The sequence below is a fragment of the Kryptolebias marmoratus genome, linkage group LG14 (assembly GCF_001649575.2).
Source record: "Kryptolebias marmoratus isolate JLee-2015 linkage group LG14, ASM164957v2, whole genome shotgun sequence".
NCBI classification, from domain to species: Eukaryota; Metazoa; Chordata; class Actinopteri; order Cyprinodontiformes; family Rivulidae; genus Kryptolebias; species Kryptolebias marmoratus.
Genome location: NC_051443.1, coordinates 15853923 through 15881290, shown reverse-complemented (window position 1 = coordinate 15881290; position 27368 = coordinate 15853923). Strand labels below are relative to the sequence as shown.

The 27368-nt window shown below is 41.4% G+C and overlaps 1 protein-coding gene across 2 annotated transcripts; it reads right to left on the bottom strand.

Moving 5' to 3' along the window:
- ass1 (argininosuccinate synthase 1) lies at positions 1–26896 on the bottom strand. Of its 2 annotated transcripts, none has more exons than XM_017407499.3 (15): positions 26763–26896; positions 25295–25441; positions 24512–24580; positions 23988–24176; positions 22473–22529; positions 22306–22380; positions 21436–21506; positions 21298–21328; positions 13304–13394; positions 8971–9055; positions 7940–8004; positions 5269–5400; positions 3620–3776; positions 382–447; positions 1–297 (listed from the first exon to the last, which is right to left on the bottom strand). In XM_017407499.3, the coding sequence occupies exons 2-15, from the start codon at positions 25394–25396 to the stop codon at positions 249–251; spliced, it is 1239 nt and encodes a 412-aa protein (XP_017262988.1). In that variant the 5' UTR covers positions 25397–25441; positions 26763–26896; the 3' UTR covers positions 1–248. The 2 variants fall into 2 exon arrangements, with proteins under 2 accessions (XP_017262988.1, XP_037835471.1); XM_037979543.1 differs by lacking the exon at positions 26763–26896 and adding an exon at positions 26603–26735.
- Between the last annotated feature and the right edge of the window lie 472 nt (positions 26897–27368).

The following is a 27368-nucleotide window of genomic DNA, read 5'->3' as shown; positions in this document are numbered from 1 at the left end:
TAAAGCACTAATAAACACATTTTATTATCCATTTAAGCACAGTATACTTTAGAACATCTGTAACCCTGATTTAGACTGATTTCTGTAACACCATGAAATATATTTATTTGTTCTTTTCTTCATCATCTAAAAACCAGTTAAGACTAATGATGCTAATACCACTCACACTGAACAGTAAGGCTAGAAGTAGACAAAAGAGGCAACAAGATTTCACCCATCAGTGTTTAAGAGAGGAAGATATGTCACAGTTACTGTTTGGTGCCAGAGAAACCATGCAGACGGTTATGCTCCCTCAACCTGTGGAGGAAAAAAATAAATAAATAAAAATGAAAGCACTTTGTCACATGTTGGGAAATATAAGTAGATAGAAGCGTTGCTAACCTGACGGCGTTTATCTTGATGAATCCAGAGGCGTCACACGGGTCGTAGTCTCCCTGCACGTCCATGCTGGGAAGAAAAGATTAATAAAAAAAAGTTATGAATAATTTGAAACAACCTTCAAATCTGTGGTTCGAGGATGGAACTAAGAACAAAAAACACGATTAGTGTGTTTTGGGGACGTTCAACGCAGAGCTTTTTCAGCTACAGGGATATCTGGTAATCCGTCCATGTCCATCCGTTTATTTTCTTTTACCCCATTCCTGGGTCTCAGGGAGCAGGTGTCTGTCTCCAGACACTGTGCGAGAGGCGGGGGACACCCTGGACAGGTCGCAGTCCATCACAGGGACACATGGAGACAAACAGCCACCCGGCCCAGGGAAAGACCCCGGGCCGGGAGGCGATCCTGCACGACAGCTCTAACCGCTGCGCCGCCGTGCAGCCTAACTCATAATCCGCACTTTGGAAGTAATGTTCTGATTGATTTTCCTCTGAATGCGCTCGTTCGGGACCGTTTGTCCTGAACGACGGAGAATCGATACGGCAGAATAAAATGGACTGAAGTGCACAAAAACTCCTTCAAAAACATCCCATCATATCAACTGTGAGCCAGTTGTTGAGATGATTTTGTAATCTGATGTTTGTCTTCCAGTTTACCCACTTCTTCTTCTAAAAAAAAAAAAAAAAGAGAAAGAAAGTCTTGAATCTATAAGTTGTGTCCAGTGTTGAAGCTGTTCTTTGTGTGAGCACCTCAGGAAGAGTGCTGTGTAATTACAGCAGTTTCTACCTGCAGTGTTGAATACACTCCCTTACCGAGTCCTCTTCTCCCCGTGACACCCCCCCACCCCCCCAACTCCCAATGTACCGCTCACACTTATTCTTTAAAAGCACTTAGCAAAGGAGGAAATTGCCAACAAATGATAGGATAAACATTATAAAAAGAAAGGCCGACAACTAAATCATCGACTCTCAATACAAGGCTCCCTACGCGGCACCTGAGCACTATTATGAGTGAGCGGCCACAAAGAATATGGGTGTGTGTGTAAGCATGTGATTGTGTTTTCCTTTAAGAAACCCTGCAGTCTAATTGAGAGTGAAGCCGGCCGAGAGCGAGGAGGGTGACATTTCTGTCTCAGACGGGTGCGGTGACGGGTTGTATTACCACTGTGTTAATGACGCCGTTTACTGTTGCCTGTGGAGAACCAACAGGATGTCAGCGGGGGTTTCATGCCTAATCTGGTCTGCGTGCGTGCGCGTCTGTGATTGTGGCAGGGTTTCACGTTGTGGCAAATGAGTGCATGCGTGAGAGACTGCCTGCCTGCCTTTCAGGTGTATCAGTGCCAGGTACCAGCCTAACAATAACCCGACACAACAAAATAAAAACATGTTGGGAAACGAATCATTACGGACAGCTGTACTTGTTTTACACCGGCTCGGTGCATTAAAGGTGAAGAAATCCTTCAGTCAAGGTTTATGAAAAATTTATTTTTTGCATTTCTTTTGAGGGATTAAACGCAAAAGTAAAAATCATCTCAAAGAACTGATGACAAACCAAAGGAAATCAAGACGAATGGTCTGCTTAAGGGTTTACAGAAGTAAAGAAACACATTTAGACTTCGGTTACACTTCTGGATTTACAACAACAATTAAATTCTCCCGGATCTGTTGCAGATTGCCCTCAGCTTATCAGCTACATGTAACCGCAAACTTGCCTCATCGACATCTGATACAGATTTCAGCTTCACAAATGAAAGCTGCTGTCTGGGAAAAAATAATAAAGCCCAGCAGAAGTGTGACAAGATAAACGGAGGAGAACATTTAGCTTATTTTTTATTAGTTCTTAGTTTTGTTTTGGCACTAAATACATAATGACCTGCTGTTTTATCATTAAACTGGTTTTTACTTCCCATCTTCAATGATAGGAGTGGTTTACCTGCTGTAAAATAAGAGGGATCTGTTCTTCCATAACAACAAACATCAACATTTTTCTTAAGAGTAATTCTTTGTAATTGTTTGATGTTCATTCTGGCTTCTTTTATTTTATGTATTTTTTGGTAATTGCAATTTTTAGCTTGTAACTTTGTAATGGTGTGCCATATTGACTGGGTCTTCATTAAAAAAAAAGAGATGTTAATCTCAAGGAATGTAACGGCTAATGTAAAGTTCAGTAAAGGTTAAATTAAATAAATACATTTCAGCTTCTCAGATCTTGGATTATTCTGTTTGTGGGCTTCATTTCTAACAGGGAACTCAGTGTCTTTACTTTCAGGCCTTTCTGAATGTCACTTGATTTTCTTTCTGTGGTTAAATTTTTAATCAACATTTGTCTAAACCTAACTGTACAGGTAAAAACATGTGCTTTTGGAATAAAAGACTTGGTGTGTGTGTGTCTGTTTTTTTTTTCAGTTTGTAACGAGCCTCTTTACAGGAAACGAAAGAGCTCATCAACCTGAGGCCTCAAGATTTTTGTGATTCATGGTTAAGAGTTCAGCTCTGTGTCAAGTTTATTTACAACTGTTGAAACACTCATTTGTTGTATTATATTCAGAGTCCCAACCAAATATTGCTTGCATAAATAAGACTATCGTGTGTTAAAGAGCTGAATTAGTCAGAGTACAGTTTCTCTGTAAATGTCTTTCTGTATCACAAAATACGCACCATTTATAAATGATACAATACTGGATTTTACACTTGCCGGACCGAGTTGTGTGAACCGTGTTTTTGCCCTCAACGTTTTGACCTGCTTAACTACCATGACACCCTGGTACTTTTCTCCTAAAAGCCCAATGAAGTCACCTCGCTGCTCGAGCTGAAAACACCATTAGCTCTCTGAGTCTAGGGTACAACCGGAGTGTGTGCGACTTAAGTGGAGACGGAGAGCCATATGGAGGGGTTTTCCTTTGGTCAGCGCTGAGCCTGCCCAGAGGGCATCGAGGGTCAGCCTCCTGAACAAACCCACTGTTACTGCAGCTAAGAGGGCATAAGGGGGGTGGGGGGGTTGGAGGGGAGGGGGCTGCCCTGCAGGGACGGGGCGCAGCGCTTCTCTGATGTCTTTGTGGGACAGGGTCAGTTTGGTGAGCTGACGTGGGGGTCATCGGAGAACTTGAGCAAGCTGGCTGGTGAACAAGTGGAATAACTGCACAGCGCCCTGAGCAGCAACACGCATCTGTCAGGTCAGAACAAGCACGCACTTTGTTTTCCAACCACACACACACACACTGTTATGCCGCACTCCGTTTACCTGACCAGCTCCTCGTTGTACAGGGACTTGGGAGACTCTCGTCCCAGGATGTAGACCTGGCCCTTGTAGACGGACAGCTGGACTTTGCCCTCCACGTTCTCCTGGGACTTGGCTATGCAGTGCCGCACAAACTCACACTCTGGACTGTACCAGAATCCTGCGACAGAAGAAGGACTGTCACAAACGGAGGCAAAAAGAATCTGTTCCGATTTAATTTGATGTATAAGTTGCTGCGTTATGACCTCTGAGGGGGGAAATATCTAAAGCCAGGGGAGGGAGACATTACTCAGAGACAAAACTAAAACTAAAATAATGCAATAATAAAAAGAATCAAAAGAGACCATATTAAATAAAACCAAACAGTCTAATGTTCTATTAAATTACAGGTGTTATATTTCAGAAAGTAACCAGAAAAATCAGGTCAAAGTTCATCTTTCTACAAAAAGATAAAAGGTTTTTATTCTTCGTATTCTTGTCTTGTTGTACCACAAATCACAGGTCGCTCTAACGGTCATCATAGAGTTTTTCAGTTCATTTTGTTTGTTTCATTTAGTTTTTTTTCTCTTCATTTAAAGCCAGGCTGACATATTAAAGTTGAGATCAGAGCTAAAGACTTTTTCCTCAACACTGTCTCTTCCCATGCATTATTACAAACCATTTTAGGGTGCAGCAGCACTGAACTGAGGAATGGACCCTTCTTTTATACGAAGAGCTTTTAAGTTCACGCGCTCCTTTCTTCTCTTTCATTTTGCGGACCTGAACCATCAGTTTGGGGGGACAGATGGGCGAGGGATGTGTCTATATGTGTTCAGAGGTCAGGCACACCGCGCTCAGCGGGGGTCCGCCTCTCATCAGCGGCCTGACCTCCACCTCATCGTCTGGCCACGTTCAAAGACACAACGCTCTCCTGCTTTTATTTCCTTCAAAACTGGCACCGACTGAACACAGGCTCTGCTGGACTTTATACATTTTAATTTTATTTGATTTACACAGTTGGGTTTGTTGGTATCAGTGTCCCTAAGTGAGCTTCTGTGTTGCTGGAGTTTGTTAATTGAAAAAAAAAATGACGTGTCAGATTTTTTTTCCTTTGGATATTAATGCCAAACACCTTTCATCTCAAAGTTATGTTCAAAATCTATAATATAGAACAAAAAGGCAAGGAAAGAATTTTATTTGACTAAGCAGCTATTTAAACACTATTTGCAGCTACTTATCGTCTAAAACTGCTTTGAGTAAATGTTGCTGTAAACAGATGCAGGACAGGTGGATTGTTAACATAAGCCCCACTACCAGCCGCCTGCAATCTGCAATTATTAATGATTTAAACTCACAATGGGTTTAATCTCTGCCCTGCTTCTGAAGAGAGCACCTTTACGTCTCCCCGTCTCTGGAGGGTATAAGTGAGGCGGCCTAGCAGTCGGCCTGTAATGGCACTGATCCTATTATGTGGATGAAGGTGCAGACGACTGGAGACTTGGCAGAAAGGGGGGGATTAAGACACCTGAGCCATGAAAAGCTCGCACACATGTGCAAACACACTGAGCAGGCTGGGCTGTAGTGTTTATCTGTGGCCCGCTTGTTTCTTTCCCGCATGAACTACTAAATAAAATCCCCGACATGAACGGAGGTAACACATTTAAAGCACTTACCATTGTACACAAGTTCAGAGAACCTGTTGCCCAGTCCCTGTTTGATCCTGCGAACCTCTTTGTCCATAGTGAAAGTCTCGATGTCTAAATGGGCCTTCAGCAGGACTGTGCCTCCGGGAGTTTCGTATATTCCTGGCAAAATCAGGAAAAAGAAATCAATACGACTAAATTATATTTACACAAACCACAACAGCAGAAGCTAAAACAATATTCAGCAGCTCAGTGAGAAGATTTATGTCTGTGTAAAAGCCAAAAAAAAGGATGCAGTCCATTTAAAAGGGTCAACACTTGTCACTTGTCACAGCCCAGCACCTTTTTGAGAACCAAAATCTTAAACATGTATCAAAAAAAATACCTCATTTTGCAACAACCTGTGCTGCTGTAATTTCTCTAATCTTCGAAGGCCATTTGCAGGTATATAAACCCATTTATTTGAGGTAACTACATCAAACAGATCTATTAGCCATTAGCGGCGTGACTGACAGGTCTTCACGGCGCTCACAAAATGTGGACAAGCCTGTCCTGGGTAAATGGCAGGTTGGGAGGCCCCTGCCAGTCTGGAGTCTGGACCAGGGCTCTTTCTACCCTGCAATTTACCCCCTCTGGACAAGGAGGGAGGGGTGACGGGAGAAAAGATGAGGTGCGTGACAGGAGAAATGAAGCTGTCACTTACGTGTCAGCTAAAAGAGCCAAGAAGGACAAGAGAAAGGTTGCAAAACAGGACTGACAATAAGAAAAAATTGGTATATTTTAACGTGAGAGGTAAAACTTTGGAAAGGTGAGTGCCGTTTTTTCAATTTGATACATGGTTTCTCACACCTTCTACCAATCTGAACGATGGACGCATGCTTTTAAATTTCAAGCTTGAGATTTTGCTGCAGCCAAAACCAGTCATGGTGCGGTCCGAACTCTAAACCTGTCCCCGTAAGATTTGAACAATGGCTGCGTTTTAATCTCCTCCGATCCAGTGAGAGGTTGAGCTCAAATCTGTATAACCCCTTAAATAATCCAGCGTTGATGTTGATCTGAAACTGTTGTGCCGGTGGGCAAAAAAAGGGAGGGAGGGGGGGGGGGCTTAGTGATGGTGCTAATTGTCTCAAGCTTCAAAAGACCGCCACCTGAGCTGGAACGGCTTGTGGCCTTTTGGTGTTCGGAGGCCACAGAGGGCACGCGGAGGACATTTTCTTTGGCTCGATCAGATAAATTCGGTTAAAACTGCCCTCCAACACAACGTGACTTAGGAGCTACAAAAGGAGACGTGCCCGTGATTGGACACTTCAGCGGTGGCACTTTAGTTAGGCTTAACCTGTGTGGGTTTTAGAGGTTTTCCTCTTTTCTAACAGTTACAGCAGGTATGCTAACCATGGCTCCAGGACAGGATTGAAAGCTTCCTCAGATGATCCCCGTCTTACCCTTCGGGGCAAAACAAGAGCATAAAGAGCACAAACGTGTCATTTTAAAAAAGGAGGGGGGAAAATCCGAACACAAAACTGTGATTTAGCGGTGAGACATATGTGACAATAATTTCTGCTTCTATATTTAAACAAATTGATCAGAAAGGCTTCTGACAAGTGTGTCTGCGCCACTTTTGTGGAGTTTCACGGCAGTTTTGACACGTTCGTCTAGAGATGAAGCCGTTTCCCGCCTGCTTTCTATTGAGGCCATCAGCAGAGCACAAGCCAGAGGTCTGACAGCGCCATGACAGGTGGGAAATGTTAGTCTGCCACAGAGGTTGTTCAGTGTTTTGTAGCGCAGTGACAACATTCTTGACAAACCATTTCAGTCCCATCCACCTCCTCGACCTCACCCAGATAAATATGACCCAACTCAAATAAGTATGACATGTCCCTGTCTGTTCCCTCCCATCATCTATTGTGCTAAACACAGCTGCTGGTCCAGAAGAGACCAGCGGATCCGCTCCATGGTAGTTATTCACCCACTCGGCCACCTCGTGCTCCACCTCTTTGCATTGCTTCGGAAGAGGAAACGGCTTTGATCTTTTGTTCAGCCGAGGGGAGAGAAAAGTGGGCTTCCCATTTTCCAATTTCTACCTGCCAAGTTGCTCCGCAGCGGCAGCCTGCCGGCCGGTCAATTTGCCAATCACAGCACATAGTGTCGCAGGGGAAGAGGAGTGTGTGTGTGTGTACTCAGGAGTGTGTTGTGCAGGACCTTGTATATTTACTGTAGTAACACATGTAGAGCTATAACAAAGGAGCTTTTCATGTTGCCTGTTGATGCCAAAGATAAACATACAAAAACATCCCAGTGGAGAACGTGCACCGCTTTTCTTTTTTTTTTTCTTCGTATACTGTATGAATTGTTCTGTACGCGAGTGCACGAGTGAACAGAAGTTACTTTGACGTCTTGATTCCAGGTGAACCAGAGGAAAACAACTTTTCTGAGGAGAAGCTGTTCAATTCTATAAAAGCGACAGAGTGAGACACCTAAAGCAGTCGTAAAAAAAAAAAGAAAAAACAAACTGCACATTGCATGAAAGTGCTTCTTTTGAAAGGCTGTAAAGTTCAAATAAAGAGAGGTAAATGAAAATACAGATAAACCCAGAGTATCACTGTTGAAATAAATGAACAGCCCTGTCAAAATACATAAAGTGGTTCAGACAGAAGAAATGCAGTAATAAAAACAAAAAAACAAACACATTTTTTGTCCTTACCTCGTGACTTCATACCAATGAAACGGTTTTCCACAATATCAATCCGGCCCACTCCGTGTTTCCCTCTGAGAGACAAAAACAGGCTCAGTGGACACATATACATAATATCATGGGCTTTAATTAGCTAAGTCTGCACAAAAATCTTTTATCAAAACTTTTAAGACTTTGTGCTGAGTTGAAATTCTGACAAAGTGTCAAATTTATAACTGGACATTATTTAAATGTCAATAAGCCATTTTAACGAACCTCCCCGTGCCAGCAAATGTGCTTAAATCTGCAAGAAAAGCTCATCTTAACTGTGTTAAAAGTAGAATTCCTGCACAGGCAGATTTCACTAAGCTATGAGGCAGCGAAAAGAAGCATGAAAAACTTCCCCTTCAGCTCATTACGTCCCTGCAGCCGCCTGAAAGCAACACGGCATGTATTTTGATAAATCTGCGGTATCTTGTGAGGAATAAACCACCAGAGCAAGTGTCCTTAAGCATGACGGTCCATGTCATAATTCGCTGACAGTGATCTCAAGCACTCAAGTAAAAGAAGCAAAATTAAAAACTATGACTAATTATAATAACCTCTCGAAATGTCTTTTCTAAAGACCTCTGAAGATCGTTGGAAAAGTCCTCTCCGAGGCAGTGTTTGCCTTCTGTGTGATCTCCTCTCCTCTTTATAAGGAATAACAAAGACAACTCAACACGTCCCAGACTACTAATATTATTTTCAGAACTCAATAAGGCAAAACTATAAATCTGACCAACTTATAAACAGTTTTATTAGTTTCCAGACTAAGTCTAAATGGAACAGAAGCAGCAGCTGGAACTTTGAGCAGATCATCTCTACCTCTCTACCTCCTTAAAAAAAAAACCAAAAAGACTCGCTGTAACCTTTACCACTGAAGACAAAAGCTAGATGTCACGTGGTTTTTATGTTGTTTTTATTTCTTTTTTATGTGTGTGAGTAAAGTGAGGACTTTACATGCCATTTTAAACGAGGTTCAATTTAAATAAACAAACAAACAAACAAAAACCCCTCACCCTATCTCATTGAGGTATGAGAAGATCTCCAGCGGCGTGTCTTTGGATTTCCCATCTTTCACATTCATCACCTTGACTGGCACTCCTAAAAAAAAAACATATACAAAACATAAAAACATAAAAAGTTAATTTTATAATTTTTTGTGGACTTCTGTTTAATGCCATACTTACTTGTTGTTATGTACAGATTTTCTTTATTGCCTGCTGTTAAAAGGTGAAGGCAGGCAATGAAAAGCTTGTGTGTGTGTGTGTGTGTTAGCAAAACATCTCATGAACACCTGGAGGAGTTTTAATGAAACCGTCAGAGAGTAATCACCTCGATGTACGTCTACAACTGATTACCTTTTGAAGTCGATCAAATTCAAGATGGCTGACACAGCCAACCAAATTTTGCAAATACAGAAATGGCTATAATTCAGTCAGTTTGATAGATGTGGTGCTAAAATTTGATGTGGTAGTAGCTGAGAGTCATTTACAACACGTACTACTGAGTTTGACATTTTTGCAACATGAGGTTTGACCAAAACGGCTACAGATCTGTCATTTCTCAAAAAAAGATGATCTTAGTAACGCTGACATGAAAGCTGGAGGGTGATACGTGTTCCTAAAACCATTTCCTAGGCCTCTAGTTTAGGTTTGGGTTCAGCATTTGATTGCTTTGTTCTTAAACGTTGGATTAAATCAGTGAGTGAATGATGGTCTGGTTGTTGCTCTTTTAGAGTAAACCACATCAGGTTTTCACCAAGATGCTGCAAATCAGTAGTTTTAAAAAAGGAAGCCTCTCAAAAAATACTAAGCATTTATTTCAAACCGCTAAAAATTATATAAAAAAGAAAATCCAAACAACAAAGTGTTGATAGCTTCTGCTGACAAACGCTTCTTGTTTCAGTTGGAGCTCAACAAAACGTCACCTAAAACATGAAAACCCTCACAAAGGCCGTGGTGAGAAAAGGCTAATAAATTCAAAGGCCCTCCTCATTTGAAAGCTGTGAAATTGTGGGCAGGCCTTTACCTAATTCAATTACACATGCAGCTTTGTTAGCCGTCTTTTCTTTAACGCCGAGACTCTTTTCTTTTTTGCATAGCTAAGTGTTTGTGTGCTCATGTGCTTGTGTGGGAAAACAAAAGCACCTGCAGCAGATCCATCACCCCGTCTTCCTATCACCACGTCTCTAACACGCAGAGGGTCTCTTTTTTTTTTCTTTTTCTTTAGGAAGACACCCACGTCCGCGCTGCACACTTCCTCTCCAAAGGCACTTAAACCTAGAGCACATCAATCAGTGTCACGGAGCTGCTTATTCATGGCCCCTTCGGTGACCAACACGAGCCGAACGTTGAGGCGAGGACACAAACAGTTTCAAAGGTGGCCCAACGTGGAAATGAGAAGGAAATCTACCCGTGCAGCCAGCAGCTGAGCTCCGTACGTGCTTCAGCAGTGCTTCCAGTTGTCAGGCAGGCAGCTTTTGGGGAGAGCAGGCCCACTTCTGGTTTACGAACCGCCGACATGGATGAATGGCATGCGAGCGACTTGACTAATTTCTCTAGACAAGGGCTTTGTTGATGGCCTGTTTTCATGTCGCAGGAATCCCGATGGCTCCCACAGGAGAAGAAAACGTCCTTCCCAAAGCAGGAGAGGGCAGCAGCGCTTTCTTCAAACTGCACCCCCCCCCACGATATCTAATAATTAGATTAAAAGTTTCAGTAAATTTAGTGAAAGTCTGAACGTGGGAGAGTCGGCCTTTCATCTCTGCACTCTCTTTTGCCTCGCTCTGTCCATGTTGCAGGTTCTATCATTCACCGAGGGGTCTTTCTCTACTCATGATCCCCCCCCCCTGTTTTTTTTTTTTTTTTCAGTTTTTGCACCCTAACAGTGCAAACAATGGGAGTGCAGACACAGTTGTAGGAAAAATTACTGCTTTACATTTTTCCTCTCTGTCTCTCTTTCCTCCTCATTTCTTCGGCATGACAGGAGGGAGGCATGAATTTTTTCCCCTTTAAAAAGGGGAGAGTAATGGGGAACGGACCGTTTGACGGGGGTAAAGGTTCCTGTTGTTATATATTCTTTTTTAATCAGTGAGAAAACTTTGGTGAGAAAGGCAGGGATGAAAAGGTGGGAGGGGGAATGAAGTGAAACATTCTTGTGCTGATCTTGTGCTCAGAGGGAGGAGTGGGCTCTGGCCTTTGTGTGGACAACTAAAACAGCTTTTGTTATAGCGCGCTCAATAAAAGGCCGGAGAATATGTGTGAAAATGGAGTTCAGGGCCGCGAGGAACCCGCGAAACCAGGCGAGGCTTTACTGGCGCATCACCGCTTTACAAAAGCACATCGCATCCCCAGCCGAAGTGACACCTAGCCGACTTGTTTTTGTCGTTAACATTCTCTCTGGGAAACTGGTAAAGTGAGGTCAAGGCGCGGACGAACGCGAGGTACTTCAGCTCGTGTGCGGCGATCACACATTTCACATGACTGCAAATCTTCGCACGGCAACTTTTTGGCAAACTTTTGAACCTCTCAGAATTTACGATTGCAGCTCGCAAAGCTGCCCGTCAAGCTGCGTGCGATCAGAGGAGCTAGTGTCCGCCGGCCGATTGATGTTCTTGCGCCTCGGCCTCCCCTGGCGACCAGGGATGAAGGAACATCTGTGTCACTTGCCTCGGGCATGGATGTGTCCTGCCATTTTCTCTTTGCACAAACATGTGACACTTTCTAGTGTTCAGCGCGGGGGCCTCGCGGCAACGCATCTAATGAGCGTTTCTCTGGCCCCCGTGGGCTTGGTGTATTAGCTGGAGTTAATGCTTCCGGCTTGTGTGTGCAGCCCCGAGCCAAACGCGGCAGTTTTGGACTGCGTAAAGCTGTGAGGGGTTAAAGATAAGTCTGGGTGGTCAGAAGTGGCGACAAAGTGCACGGGGTCAGCCTTAAAGCTGGAGCACTTTGGTTGTGATCATCACTGTTGAGCCATGAGAAGCGATCTAGACAAAGACAATTGGTATGCTGGGTTAAATGTTGATAGAAGTAGTTTTAGAATGAATTTAAAATCTATTGTTTTTTTACACTCATAATTGCTGGTGATCTAGTTGTGCTTCAAAACCAAATCATATGGTCTGTTTATTCTTTACCCAGAAGAATATGACCTCTAGGATGTCAGTATTAATTTACTAAACAGAAGGACAGTTTTTCAGTCAGGGATTAAGGATCGAAGGCAGCAAGATTTCTGGATCTTTTGTACATTTTGTGCAATAAAATTTGAAACTGCTGCAAAGTCAAACTGCGTTTTCCTACAATGATCTCCAGGAGGCTGTGGAGCTGTATTTTTTAATCATTTTGCATTCTGATTTCTAATCTTAAAGATTATAAACAAATTCTTACTGATTTGTAACTTTGGTTTGTCAAAGAGCAATGATTTAATTTAATTTAAACCAGTTTTCACCAACAAATTTTGCTCAGAGGACAGAATTTTGGCATAAGTAATAGAGAAATTTCAGCCGCTCAAGCAGCAATATATTAATAAAACACCCAGATAAACATTTTATCTTTACCTAAGTGCCGCTCAAAGAAGAACCAGTGGAAGATAAACAGTAAATCGGTTCAACGATCACATAAACTGGTAAATTGAAATATTACAAAGCTGATTAAACTGGTCTTTTTATCGTCTCTGCTTGTTTTGGGTTGCTTTAAAATAGGAAATTCATTTAAAAGAAACATCTCCACGGTGATCATTCATTCATAAACGACAGAGAAGTATCTAAAGGATTCAACCTTTCTGAGATAATCGTCTTACACTCCACCACGTTACAGAGCTTCCACCTGGTAAACTAGTTTTAAGACTTTTGACTACATGATAGTTTTTTCTTCAAATGTTAATAAACATTATTCATTTTCCACAAAAGCATTTGACAATGTTTAAAAGGTATTTATATAGCTTTTAAATAATTTACTCATTCTAATCCATATTTATTTCTATCTCAGGGTAATTTTTCTTCCAAGTGTTTGTTCCTGATGTTTATAATGGAGCTGCTTGTTGGACAAAAAGGAGCATTTAGGGTTTGATGACTATGTTATGGTATTAGGTAAAAAAATATAATAGAAAGTAAAAATAAGAAACATCCTTTTTGTCAAACTTACCCACATTTCTTACATGCATGTCTTAGTTTGCTGTCATTTCAAATCCATTTTTACCAACATGACAAAATAAGAAAAACGAGGCAACCTTTTTAATTTCAATTTAGTGAAAGTGTTTATCAGATTTGAAAGTCAGTTCTGATCCTGGATCTATATTATGAAGAGGTTAAACTAACTGAGGCCTCCGTGTTTTATCCGTAACAAGCGATCAAACCTTTTTTGAACTCGAGCTCCAGCACATCTGGGTCATTCGGAGAGTCTTCTGGGTTTTTGGTCATCAGGTACATGTCGGCTGGAGCGTGACTCTGAAAAACAAACCAAACGGAAGCTATTCTCTTGATTTCAGAAACGTTATCGCCTCTTCTGAATACCAAGAGCCTTCCGAACGAATCCTGAGCCTGTGGTTTGGGGAAATAACAGACAAGTCGCAGCGCGTCGAGTAAAGAGAGCGAGAGAATGATATGTCAGGAAACAAACAAAAACAAAAACAAACATCAGGAGCTGAGTGAAGGCGAAATGTGCTGCTTTTATTTTCTCTATGAAGCTTTTCACCGCAGGAGAAGGGAGGGAATATCTGACAAGAAGCCCTGAAAAAAGTAACTCATATCTGTAAGTGCAAAAAGGCTTGACAAGTCAGAAAACAACTGATACTATGACAGAATCTCTATCTTCTGCGCAGCTTTATAGCCGCTTTCGCTTCTTCTAATCTTCCAGTTCTGGTTTTCTGAGCGACGTCTCTCGTCTGATTCATTTTCAAATCAGGAATGCTCCTAAATGGACATCACACAGCAAAATCTTAAAACCAAATCCCACTAAAGTTCTTCTGGGTGACAGACATTTGTCTTTTTTTTTTCCAGTTGGTGAGAGCCGGGAGTGATTTCAGTAAGTCATAGTTTGGACCTAAAGGAGCATAGCGGTGTGACGATTCCTCCCACCGATGTGCCCCTGCAACAATTACACAGCATTAGGACAAGACGATGGCCAATGTCCCCTGAGCTGAGGCAAATTGCAGGGGGACTATGCAAAATAACTACCGGGTGCATTTAAATGGAAAGCTTTACCAGACTCTAAATGATCATACAATAACTAATCGGCATCCGCTCGCCGCCTGTCAGCGAGGAGAAAACGAGCAGCGCAATCACTTTCCTTCCTTTTAACTAAACACAAAAATTGACTGGGAAGCCGACCATCTCCCTCTCTTTTATTTTCTGCCTCAGTGCCCCGAAAGATGCCAAATGAGAGCGAATAGGGAAGGAACAAAATGACTACTCTAAAAAGCCTATTGATGCCTACTCTTTGAGGGAGGAAGGAGGAGAGGGGGGGGGACGGGACTGAATGACTACTTTTAGCTGGCTTTTTCAACCTTCAAATAAAACACAGTATAGCGCATACAGGAGCTGCTGGCTTAAGCAATATCTGTGGTTATAAGTAGTTTTTGGAACCTGTAAAGTTCTGGATGGCTTAATATGTCTAAACTGGACGGGTTCTGGTTTTTGTTTTAGCATTTTTAAATTTCTAGAACTGGATGACTCACGAATTAAAGTGACCATTTGCTGTAACTGCAAATGCATTCACTGTGGCTCAAAGCAAACATCAATTTAAAAGAACGGCATAACGCTTGCAAACTCATCCACCCTCCGAGAGTGCGAGTTTAAACTTACGGACTGTTGGAGGAAAAGAAAAGAAGCATGAGGGAATGGGGCTGCTTCCAGTGAGCAGCAGATCAATGCATTTCAATTCAAACCCCCTGCAGGTGGACCTGTCCCAAAACCATGGCAAAAGAGAGGAAAAAGGTAAAGACAGAGAAGGCGGGGGGCCGAGGGTATTGGTGGGAAATGGGGCGTGAAGCGCACCATCATGTAGCGTGGAGCAGCTCCTTTGGCAGTCTGTGCTTCGGAGATATTGTTGTGCTAAACATGCTCCACGCAAGAAGAACGGGGGGAGCTAAAAAAAAAAAAGAAGGAACTTAAAGCAAGTAAATTTCTATCTTTCCACTTATTAGTTGCCTCATTGGTTTTCAATCAAAGCCAAAAGGGCCCGAAAGAGGCAGAGGTAGCAGGAGGGGAGAGGGCTGGGAGGAGATGGCGAAAGACATCTCTGAAGCACCGAATTGGAAATGATGCTTAAATCACTATGTCTCAAGTCAGCCTGTCTTATTAAAATGCAAACACGGCAAACTGAGCCAAGAATAAAACAATGCGTTGGAGAGGTATTTATACTCTTAACACCCGGGACGTCTTGGTTAATTTCAGGCCTCCTGAGTTTAAAGAAAGCAGCAGGCAGAGCCGCGGACGGACGCGGAGAGCACTTGATGAGTATTTCAGGTCGAGCATGTGAAGCCTGAGGGCAGAAGAGGGGTAGAGGGGGGGCAGCTTGACAAGTTCTGACCTCTTTGCTTCAAAGCACACATTCACATGTACGCATACACCTGCGAGCTCACTTCCTACCCCTGCAGGCGCTTCTTAGCCCATCCATCTTGCCAGCGAGCCATGCGACCAGCGGCGGCGGACAGCGGTTTCATTTCCTCCCGCGATCAACACGAGCAGCGGCCCGGCACCTCCCCAATCAAAGAACTAGGGGCGCTCGGGGAAACTCGCTGTAATGAAGACTGAGGTGACGCGTTAATGACTCAGGGCGAGTGTCGAGCTGCCAGAGGATGTCCTCTGACTGCTCATGTGTGGAGGAAAAAGGAAAAAAACAAAACATGAAGACGCTCATCAACTCACGCAGTTTCTCCCATTTGATGCACGTCATCATGTCTTTTCCACAATCTTTTATACACTTCAAAAAACACAGTTTGAGTACCCTAAACAGAAATATACTTGCATCACAAAAATCTATTTATTTTAGGTTTGTTAAATAATTCAGTCCTAACTGTTTGGATGCAAATTCACTCTTAAACATAACTTGTTAAATAATAATTACATTAAAAAAGTTTGTATTTTCTGAAAGAAACAGTTATAAGTGTGTGGAAAAATACACTAATTTTTCATTGAAGTGTTTAATTTAGGTAAGGTGAATCCAGACAAAGTTGACTGTGATGATTAAAAGAAAAACATAAAAAAAAATCTGTTTGTTAAATTGAAATGAATCAGACTTAAAAGTAAGAAAAACTTTGAATCAATCCTCAAAGATTAGGTCGACTCTTATGCTCATTAAAAAAAATGGTGTAAATGTTTATAAAATTAAATTTTTATGGTATAAAACATCCGTTTATGGATTTCAACATCCGTAACACTACAGCTGTCAGGACATTTCTTGAAGTATTTCTTTTTGTTTAATTTATAAAAAATTAATTTTACACTATCCACATCAAGCTTTTGGACATGTGGTATTTTTGAATCAGAAAGCCAAAAAGCTGACGTGAACGTAGATTTTTCTTTAAACAAAGGAGAACCATGGATTCGGTGCAGTAATCCGCTGCTTCCTCGTGGTATTAAATGAACAAGATAACAGCTGAAGCTGAGCATTTCTTCACGCAGGTTAATACTGCCAGATGTAGATGTAGTAAGTAAAAGTCTCAAGGCCATCGTGGCAAAAAAAAGGGAAACGAGGTTTGGGGTTATCAGGAAGGATCCAGTGTTAATCACAGAGTAACCTGAACTCCTCTGAGTCTTATCTGCAGGAAAACATATGAGCGACCATTGGGACGTTCCCTAATGTGATGGTACTGAGCAAAGAGGGACCATTGTATCACAGGTGGGGGGGTGGGGGGAGTTGTGGCGTTTGAAAGGCCTTTAGGGCTGTAACCGGAGGAGATACACAGAGGAGATACTTAGTACAAAGTGGCTTTATTTAGATGACCTCCTAGATGGATCAGAATCTAACAAGTTGGTTTAAGATTTTAATCGAATTATGAAAAACTGTTCAAAGACGACATGTTAAGGACTGAAACCTACAAATCTGCTACCATCTACAGCGTTTCGATTTGATGCCAGCCCTAACACAGATATTATATGTAATCCTTCAAACAACAAACAAAAAACATCTTAACTGAGTAGATTAATTCTTTAGGAACAACTGTGTATAAAAGGAGAAAATCAGAAGCTTTCCACTGAGAAGATGCACCCATACTGAGAAAGACTGAGTAGATAAATAACATTTATCAAAGTAAAATGGTACAATTTATGGATCTAATGATCTTCAGCATAAAACTATTGTAAGATTTTATAGAGATCCTGACTGATCCTGTATTAAAACTGACAGGATTCTGAAGAAAAGAAAAGAAAGATCCTGCAGGGGTTCAGAAATACTTCTGAAATCTTTGACATGGTGTTGCTTTTGCACAAACAAAAGTTGTTGTTTTTTTATTTTTGATGCTCTCGTTTGTTGAGGGAGCTCACAGGGAAAATTTGGCAAGTGTTTTCTCGCAGATACTCTTCCTAATGCAACCTGGGTTTGAACCTGCAGCCGTCAGGATTCAACAACCGCGGCAGTCATCGCTGAGCCACCACAGCAAGTTAAATCACGTAAACCAGAAGTTCTCTGAGCCCGAGCTCATCTAAAATGGGCCGAGTTAAAGTTGAAACTCCACCCTCATGTCCCACGAATAAAAGCCAGAGAATGATTTGGGAAATTAGAAATGCTGCGTCTTTCAGGTGGAAGAAGAGAGAAGCGACCCGGCTTGTTCTTACAGTCTTCAACCCACATCTGTGACGGTGTGAAGGTGAAGTTATGAAGTCTTATCAGGCTAGTTTTTTTTTAAAATAAAAACAACACAACCAGTTTCAACACATAATGCATGAGAATGACTCAAATATAAGAGAGTCTGGGTGCTAAACTAGCCTGCTTTATATCAGATTTATCACCTAATTAAAAGTACACTATCTGCATGCTGATAAAAATTTCCAAATTTTAGAAAATAGTTTTTAAAAATTATATCTCCAAGAAACATGAAGAAAAATGGAACGAAAGTTTAATATGTGACCTAAAAAATGCACATGGCTCGTCAGTTGATTGTTTCCTGCTGATTAAAGTCTAATCTGAAATTAGCTCAATGGTTGGAGAGCTGTCAGAAGGACATTTTTAGATAGATAAACGGGCTAAAAACACGGCAAGAACTGGACTGCAAGTCAGTGCCAAAGGGGCTGATATAGGATGAAATAGGTCAGAAGAGAAGAAGCAAGAAAAACTGGATCTAAACTGCTTTTTGGCCAATAGTGTTGGTGATCTGTCTAAAGAAAAATGACAGAATTATGAATACCAAAACACACAGGCAGAGTCTCTGATTGCAGCTGGTTTTAAACAAAACAGAAAACCACACCACAGCATAGCACCAGTCACAGCTTGGCTTTCCCAGAGCCTAAAACCTCGGCATTATCGAAGCCGTGTGCGATCGTCGTGACAGAAAAGGAAACGAAACGCGGCAAGAATCTGAAGAGGAGCTTTGGAGTGTCCTTCAAGATGCTTGGAGAGTTTTTTCTTTAGACCGCTGTAAGGACTCGTATCCAAAACAGGCTGTGGTGAAGAATAAAAGTGGTCAGAACTTGAAAGCACAAATTCGGTTTTTGCCTTTCACGCAGTATTTCCATTTATTCATATTTTTTTTGCGCATTTCAATAAACGGCTGCAAAGACTTCTGAATTTTCTGGCGATATCTCCAGGGTTGGGGGTGTAATATATGCACAACACAGCAAAATTCATAGGAGCGATTGATAAAATAAATTACATCAACAGGTTTCCATCAAAGCGTTAATTAACAAATAGATGTCTAGTTTACAAAGTCTTTGAAATGTCCTAAAATGTATTCCTGGTGTTAAGATGTTTTTCAGGTGAGTTTCAGCGTTTGACTTGCTGCCTGTGACCTACTTCAAATTAAACAAAAGGGTTTTCACTACATTTGTAGTGAGATCTTCACACGCACTCATCATTAACTTTGATAAGTTAACGTTTTAATTAAACTCATCTTTTTCCAGAGTGGAATGACGACATATCGTAAAACTTCAGTGATTTTAAATACAAGAACTGGATGCACAAGTTTGAGTTTATGGTGGATTTTCTCTAATCTACACAGGGTCAAAATTATACACACAAGCTGAAATGTACATTGATTTAATTTTTAAAAATGGTGCCGAATGTCTTCATTTGACAAACAAAACAGAGTAACTTCTTATTAGTGAGCATGATTGACTGCAGCTGGTAGTTTCTCTTTGCCAGCAGAAAAAGGATTTGTTCGACAGCCCTCATCTGTTACCCTGAGATGGAAATAAACTGGTTAGGATGTTCCAAAAGCAACACCTTTAAGCTGGACTGAAATTTGCAGCTGCACACCAAAAATGCCTTTAGGAGGAAAGTTTTAGTGTCAGACGAGACAAAGATTGAGTTATTTGGTCCCGATGACGAGAAGTATGTACGGAGGAGCCAATGAGAGGCTTTCAAACACTGCACCGACATGGTGGTGGTGACAAAAACTGCAACGTTGCCTCGGATCAGCAGCGAGACGGTTGACACGTAGCTGAGAAACACATCAAAACGTGAGTAAAGCAGGCAAACATTAAGTTTCTGAAATGGCCTTTCTAATGCTCCGACTTCAGCCCCATTGAACATTTGTGGATTCTGCCTGAAAGCTGGGAAACCAGACAGTTTAAATGAACTCTAAAATTTCTGCCAAGAGGAGTCGTCAAATATCAGCCAGGATTATGTTAGGAGCCTGTTGGCCGAGATGCAACTTTCTGAGACGTTTAACCAAACTTCAGTGGGAAAAATCTGCAATAAATTCAAACTTGTGGACCAAATTGTTGCTTTTAAAACTAATTTAAGCTGCTTGTTGCAGAGTCGTTCTGCTCGAGCGACTCAAATAAATTATTTACAGCCTGAAATTAATATGACACTCGTGCCCATGAGAGGCGTATATAAACTCCCGACCACAGCTGCACCGACTGCTTTACATACACCTTAACTGCGCTCATGATCTGCCTTTATTTACACTTCAACTTAAATTAATAAACACACTTGAAGATGTGTTAAACAGAGAGACGATGTCGTGGATGCTGAAAATCACTAAAATATTAAGCCTCTTTCGATGCTCAAAATAAAACTTTGTGCTCGGTTAATGTATTCAAATCCTTTTACCACTTCAGACCTCTGCACCATAAATATTTCATTGTATTTAATGCCATTAATCGATTCAATATTGGAGTAACGGTCCGAAGCAAAGCCTCTGAATGAAATCTGTTGCGCAATGCTCTCGTCATACATCGCTATGCTGTTGTGCCGGCTCGGCTCATTCTTTTCAAAACATTTCTCCACAGGACGAGTGAAGGACAGGACACTGAGGGGGCAGTAAAAGGGTGGGAAAGGGGCAGAGAGATAGAGGTTTGTGAGCCGCAGCGGCCCTGCCCCTGAATCTCTTATCCAGCAGCGCGGGAGCCCTCCTCGCTCTGCGACACCCTGAGCATTGGGGACTCATCTGTCTGGCATACAGTCTTTGTACTTTACTGTTACTGGTGACATTTTGGTGTCATGGTGTCACGGTGAAGTGGCTCCCCTCCCACGTCGCCGCCTGCGGCAGCACAACCGCAAGAACAATGAGGTCCCGAGGAGTTGGGGCTGGAACTCAGGAGGCCCCAGCTGGGCGCAACGCCCTAACCCTTCCCCCTCCCAGGCTCCCATGAAATCGGGAATTAGTCGAAGCGTTGCTGACGACAAGTCAATGTCTGTGTGTCCCAGGCTCTTCCCAGGGCCCGGCGAGGACCCAGGGCGAGGAGAGACACAGACGCAGACACATCGACCAAAGGATGGGAGCTCCGAAGGTCACTTGGGGCGGCCGGTATGTACCGCACTGACCTCCGACCTCAGCAGAGATCAGACTCATGTCTCACTTGTGGTTCTGTGAGAGAGTGAGTGGTGCTCCTCTCCAAGACGACACCAATGCGTCCGCAGAAAGGAAAAAAAACGAAACGAAACTTCCACATCGCTCCAAATGTATAATGTAATTCACTTAAAGAAGCTTAAAAATGGGTGCTCTGTAATAAACTGAACATCTGTTCTGATGTGTAAAAGCAGGCATTAGTTTGGGATTTTAAGGAGGGTAGAACAGTTGAGGCAGTCATTAGGTTTAAAAATAAAAAATAAAATGAGAATCAGCAATATCACAAAATCCATTCAGTTATTTAAGATAATAACTGCTATTCAAAATATATGCAAATGCATTTCTATAGCTGTTTCTTTTAACTTCTATCAAGTTTAAGAGCAGATTAGTGAGCTTACCTTGGGATTCTCCAGGATTCCAGATTCATAGCTGTAAATAAATAGAAGTTATAGATTTATGTTTGGCTCATTTTTAACAAGCAAAAAAACAAACGAAAAAAAAAACATAAAAATGTGCATCGACTCAGTCAATCTCACCTTATGTGCATGAGATTGGCATCCATGCTCCAGGGTGCCTTAGGAGTGACGGGAACTGGGATGCCGTGCTTCTACAATTTGACAGAAAAACAAAAAAAACAAAACAGCCAAAATGCTGCTCAATGTGTGTCTTCTGAAAGGAAACAACTTGAGGAGGCAAGAAATACTTTAAAACCACATGTAAAAAACATGGCTGAGAAAGTTCTCTCTACGACAAACAGCGAGGACGGCTTTAAGCAGCCCACTTCTGGCCCGCTGCGTGCCAATAACAGATCCATTTACCCTCCCTGCCTTTGCCTTTCACGATCAAAACAGAAAAAAAACCCAAAAACAATCAGCAAACAATCAGGTTTTGTATATTTGTCGGAAAGTTTAACACTTTCGTCCTTTAAATGTTGCATTATTTCACAAAAATACTGCAAACCAGCAGCAGAGAGGTGTTGACAAAACACCGAGGGCACCCTCTAGTGGGAAAAAGGGACGAGCTACAGATGAAAAATGTGCACAAACACAGCAGAAACATTTTTTATGAATATGAAATTACATTTCAGATAGAAAGCGGGGATCCAGTAATGTGGAAATTAATCAACTATATTAATGCAACCTGGATGTTTCTGTTGCAATAAAACAATCACTTATATTTGTAGTAATATGTTGCTAAGAGTGTATTCTTCATACTACAATCTTTTATGAACTTAAATGTTTATCAGTGACCCATTTAATCATTTAAAACTGATGTTTTCAGACAGTTAATTTTCATCTTAAAGCCTTGCTCTATGCCGTTTATAGAACTGTTTGTTCTTTAACATACTTCCACTCAGTTTACAGACTTAAAACTAAAGCAATATTTCGTGCCAGCAGTGCAGCTACCTGTGCATATTCCATCAGGTCCTTTCTTCCCCAGAAGCGATTGTAAAACTCGGGGATCCTCCACGGTGCGATGATCTGAACACCACAAATACAATAATAAAAAAAAAAAAATCAGCTGCAGCAACATTATTTCAACAAAACAAAAACAAAAAGTCAGCTAAACTAACCTTAACATTGGGGTAGAGAGCGTAGCACGTGAGCTCAAAGCGTATCTGGTCATTTCCCTGAAAGGTAGAAACGGTTTAAATCTCCACATGTCAGTATCTCTGATAATACCAGTTTATATGAACTAGTTCTGTAACATTAGGTCAAATAAGAGGCAGAAATAGTTTTTAAAAAAGTCATATTTTACATATTCAAGTATCCAAATTTGTAACATTAGCATTATTTAAAAAAACCCATAAAAATATTAAAGGTACAGAAACAACTGGAGGCTACAAGAGGCACAATTTAATTAAGAGTTACATTAATAGTTTTTATGTCTATGTAAAATAAAGCTAAATAAAGAAGTGATATTGGTAGCCATTCGAGCCCTCATAAAGCCTTTATGTATTAATTTCTCTGTAATTTCAATCAATCATATAAAATAAAAACACTCAAGAAAAAGACTAGGAGCTGGATCTTCTAATGTCACTTCCAAAAAAAACAGAACCAAACATTTAAAAGACAAAATTCAGCTGTGAAAAATCTGAGAGCATCATATCAAGTATATCGTGGCGTTTGTCTCCATCTACAGGCCAAAAGTGGACACTACATGTAAAGAAAAAAATACAACAAAACACCAAAAAAGCGCTAACCTAACCTAACAAAAAACCTTATAAAAAGGTATGCCGAGATCAACTGAGCTCAAAAATTACTACAAGGTAACTTTTTGTCAATCGGGATGGGTCTGAAATTTTTTTTTGTTAAACTGCACATTTAAATATCACTAAAATAATTAATCTATCGCTGTCTATGGTATGCACTTCACAGCACTCAGAGCTATCTGCAGCATAAAAAGCACAGTTAATAACCAATGATGAGCCTCATGTTTTTCTCTTCTCGTGAGCTGAAATAGACTGAAAAGAGTGAAAAATCAACCTACGATTATCAGTTGAATGAACAGATGGAACACCAATTAGGTTTTTCAGACTGTGTATTTCAGAGATAATTTGATCGTATAATTTAACTGGCAGAGCTCGAAATGGCAAAAAATATGTTCGCATTTTAAAGGGAAATGCAGGGATTCTTGTTATTCTGCTGCTTATTCATGCAGCATGAAGACAAAGGCAGACAAGTCCTTGAAACATTAAAAAAACCCTCAGATTTCTGATGAATGGATGACTACATAGAAGAAAACTGTAAACTCTGAATAAAGAAGGAGTTTTGGCAGAGGTGATTTCAAACATTTAGTTAAGAAGGATTAATATTCCACTTTAAAAACCCAAAATCCAAGTACTGTGGTGACTTTTTAAATTTAGATTGTCATTAGGAAAGGGTGTTTGGATCAGCCACAGCTTAAATTCAGGTCCAGGTCTGATTTTCAGCACCAAAACCTGACTTTTACGCCCATTTTACAACTTTTACTCATGCCTTTCAAATCAAATTTGTGTTAATAAATGCATGGAGATCCATTTCCACGAGCAGCATCTGGACACTCTTCTCCAACGGGATGAACTGCTGCCACCTTGTGCTGGATTTACCTTCCCGGTGGCGCCGTGGGAGAGAAACTGAGCGCCCTCGTTGAGCGCGATCTCGACCTGGCGCCGGGCGATGCAGGGCCGAGCTATCGCCGTGCCCATCAGGTATCGGTCCTCGTAGACGGCGTTGGCCTGAACCGAAGGCCAGATGAAGTCCTCCACAAACTCTGTGCGCAGATCCTCAATGAAAACCTGGGCAGGAACAGAAAAACAGGCCTCTGTGTCACATGACTGAATCCTATTATTTAAGACTCAGACAAATTGCTTAATAAATACGTTAGGACGCATAATCAGGGAAGAAGGCACAAAGAAGAGCCTTGGATATGAATGTAAGAAACATTTCACACACAACAATTGGAATAAATAACAAACACGTGCATTTATTTGTAAATGACATTATTACTGTCTTGAGAGTATTACATTAAAATCTGTGTTTCTGGGAAACCAATCTAAACAGGATGATTTCATCTTCCTAGCAATGATATCACGGCAGCACCGTGATCTGCTCAGATACGATGTTCTCTCACCTTCTTTGCGCCGAGGCTTTCCGCCTTCTTCCGGGCGGCTTCAAAGTCTTCATCTTGCCCGATGTTGGCCTGAAACAACGCATTTAATGGCAGAGAGAGAGATAAAATTCAAAACGGGCAGCAGAAACTCATCGGACACACGAAAAACCAAGAGGAGCAGGGGCGTTCAACGGCGTCAAGCGCTTATTCAGGCTCCTTATAATTCACGTCACGCCTGCAGGAGTTATCATTGCCTCTTCACAGCTGAAAGCAAAAATAAAGCTACTCAGGAGGCTGTCAGACATCAGTATTGAGAGTATTTTGCTCAGAAACTAACCCTAACCTAACAATACCTTGACGGAATGCCTGTAGCCTTCTTAACAACAAAAACCTGTGATTCTGATATTATTCAGCACCTGCACAGATTACACCCAGGTTTCTGCCTGCATCTGTTATCATTTGGACATTAACTTGTATCAGTGTCTCTTATTCCCCGAGACAGCAAATGCCATAAGGTCTGCGCCTCGTGTGCCCATCCCCCTGCAGTGCAGACCCCCCTGAATGAAGCTCAGCGAGAAAAACTGCCTCCCTTTGCAGTTCTGTTAACCCGGAGGACAAAAAAAATAAAATAATGTAAATCCAGCTGGATTTGCACTGACATTATGAAGCCAAATCCTGCTTTGGGACGTGAACCGGTGTGGCAGCTCTGACAGCTCTTTTATGCATTTGTGAGGGAAACTCAGAAGCTCACTGGCTGTCAGCTCGAGCCGCCTGTTGCGATCACAGCTGTTGTCAGAACCTCACCAAGAATGTGACGACGTCGTAGCCCTGCTCTTTGAGCCACACCAGAATGCAGGACGTATCCAGTCCGCCGCTGTAGGCCAGAACCACCGTTCCCTTAGACATGGCGAGAAAACCCTTCCAGTCCCGACAGACAGAAAAGCGGCAGAGCTGCACCAAAGAAAAGACGGCAAGCAATCAGTCTGAGGAAAAGTTAAACAAAAAAGAAAACAAAAAAACCCCCCTCTGTAATATTAAATGGATGATGACCAAGTTCAAACTGTGCTAAAGTAAAAGCCTTAGTCAATAATTAAGATTAGGGCTGCAAAGGTTGAAGGTAAATTTCAAGAAACTTTCCACAAAACCTTTGGATCACAACTTTTAGAGGACAATGGATTTGTGTTTATTTGTCGCTGTATTCACATAGAAATGAGCAAATATATATATTGAAATGTCCAAATTTGTACTGAAAATGTCAAGTTTTATTCACACAACTCCAAATAAAGCTATCCACGTGTCATTTGACCATTATTTTTTACTTTCTTTTTAGGGTGGGGGTTGTCTTCTCTACATGACAACAAAACGGATTTCACAACAAATCTGTTTACAGCAATGAACAAAACGTTCCTGGCGTCACCATTTTCCTATGTCCTTACATTTCCAGGTGACATGGATGGCTCATTGTTTTTTTTTTATTATTTTAGGGCGTGGTTCACCTCACCTCACTGCACAGCACAGCGATGGAATCTGGTTGTTTTAGTCAGGATTACGCTAAAATCTACTTCCTCCAACTATAAATAAAACTCCTGAAAGGTGCCAAACGTCAACATTATAATATCCAGGTTTATCAAAGTTTCCAGCTTTGAAAATACTAAGAAAGCCTGCTGCTTTTGCCATTTCAGAAACAAACTAATCAGTGGATATCTGCTGCTAGATGTCTGTTTTCCTTTAGATGGTAATTAATACTAACTTGAATAGCTTCCTTCTAGGCTTCCATTGCTTAACAGTGAGCAAATGTTTCAACCTCCTGGGACCTGGTGTCAGCATATGTGGACATCACATCAGATCCAAATCAGCCCAAATAACAAAGAGAAATAATAATAATAAAAAATGCAGGAGGTTAAAGAGGATGATGACATCATGCCATGTTTTTCTTCAGCTGGTTTCCTTAAATCATGTCTTCTTAGTTCCTGCCAGATGACCTGACTTCAGCTTCTTCTTCTTCTTCTTCTTCTTCTTCTTCTTCTTCTTCTTCTTCTTCTTCTTCTTCTTCTTCTTCTATTATAATAATGTGATAAAATGGTGTAACTGCGCACCAACAGAGAGTCTAACCTGGTTCAAGCTGGAGGCAGTTTTCTCGACAGATGCCGGGTAAAAATCAGGCAGCAGCAGCAGCAGGTGTCAGAAACCGAGGCTTTCGCTGCTCCTCCGACACGTAAAAGCCGACACTAAGCTAGAAACACGACAGGAAAGAAGTAAAACATGTACTCACAGCAGGTGATGTGTCAGGAAAGCACGGACAGACCCGCAGCGGCGCTCTTTTGCCCCGGCGGAGCTTGAGAAGTCAACGTTGCGTCAGGCGCGAGGCACACGACGTGCTCGTGACGTCACGACGGACAAATCAAGGTAAAACTGCAACTTTGTTTTCAGACAAGGAAGGTAAACAATGACTGTCCTCTAATCCTGTCTTTTTTTAAAATGGTGATTAATTCTATATTTTATTTTAAAGTTTAAATTGTGTTTAAAAAAATAAAAACAACATAAAATCTATGAAATCCCATTTCAATCACTTTGATAAAAAAACAAAATCTCCAACACATGATCATGACATATTATCTCTAAAGTACAACTTAGTCTTTTTATGTATGTAGTGTTTCATAGTTTTCATATACTATCTCTAAATTAGACCTAGGATCTCATATTTATGACTTGGCATCTCAAAATTATAAGATATAATTTCTAAAACATGACTTACCATTTAGTCTCTTACAGTCAGGCGATACTGTCTCTGAAGTTTGACTTAGTTTCTCATATTTATGTCTTACCATCTCATAATTATGAGATATTATTGTTATGGAAAGTTTTAATGATGTTATCA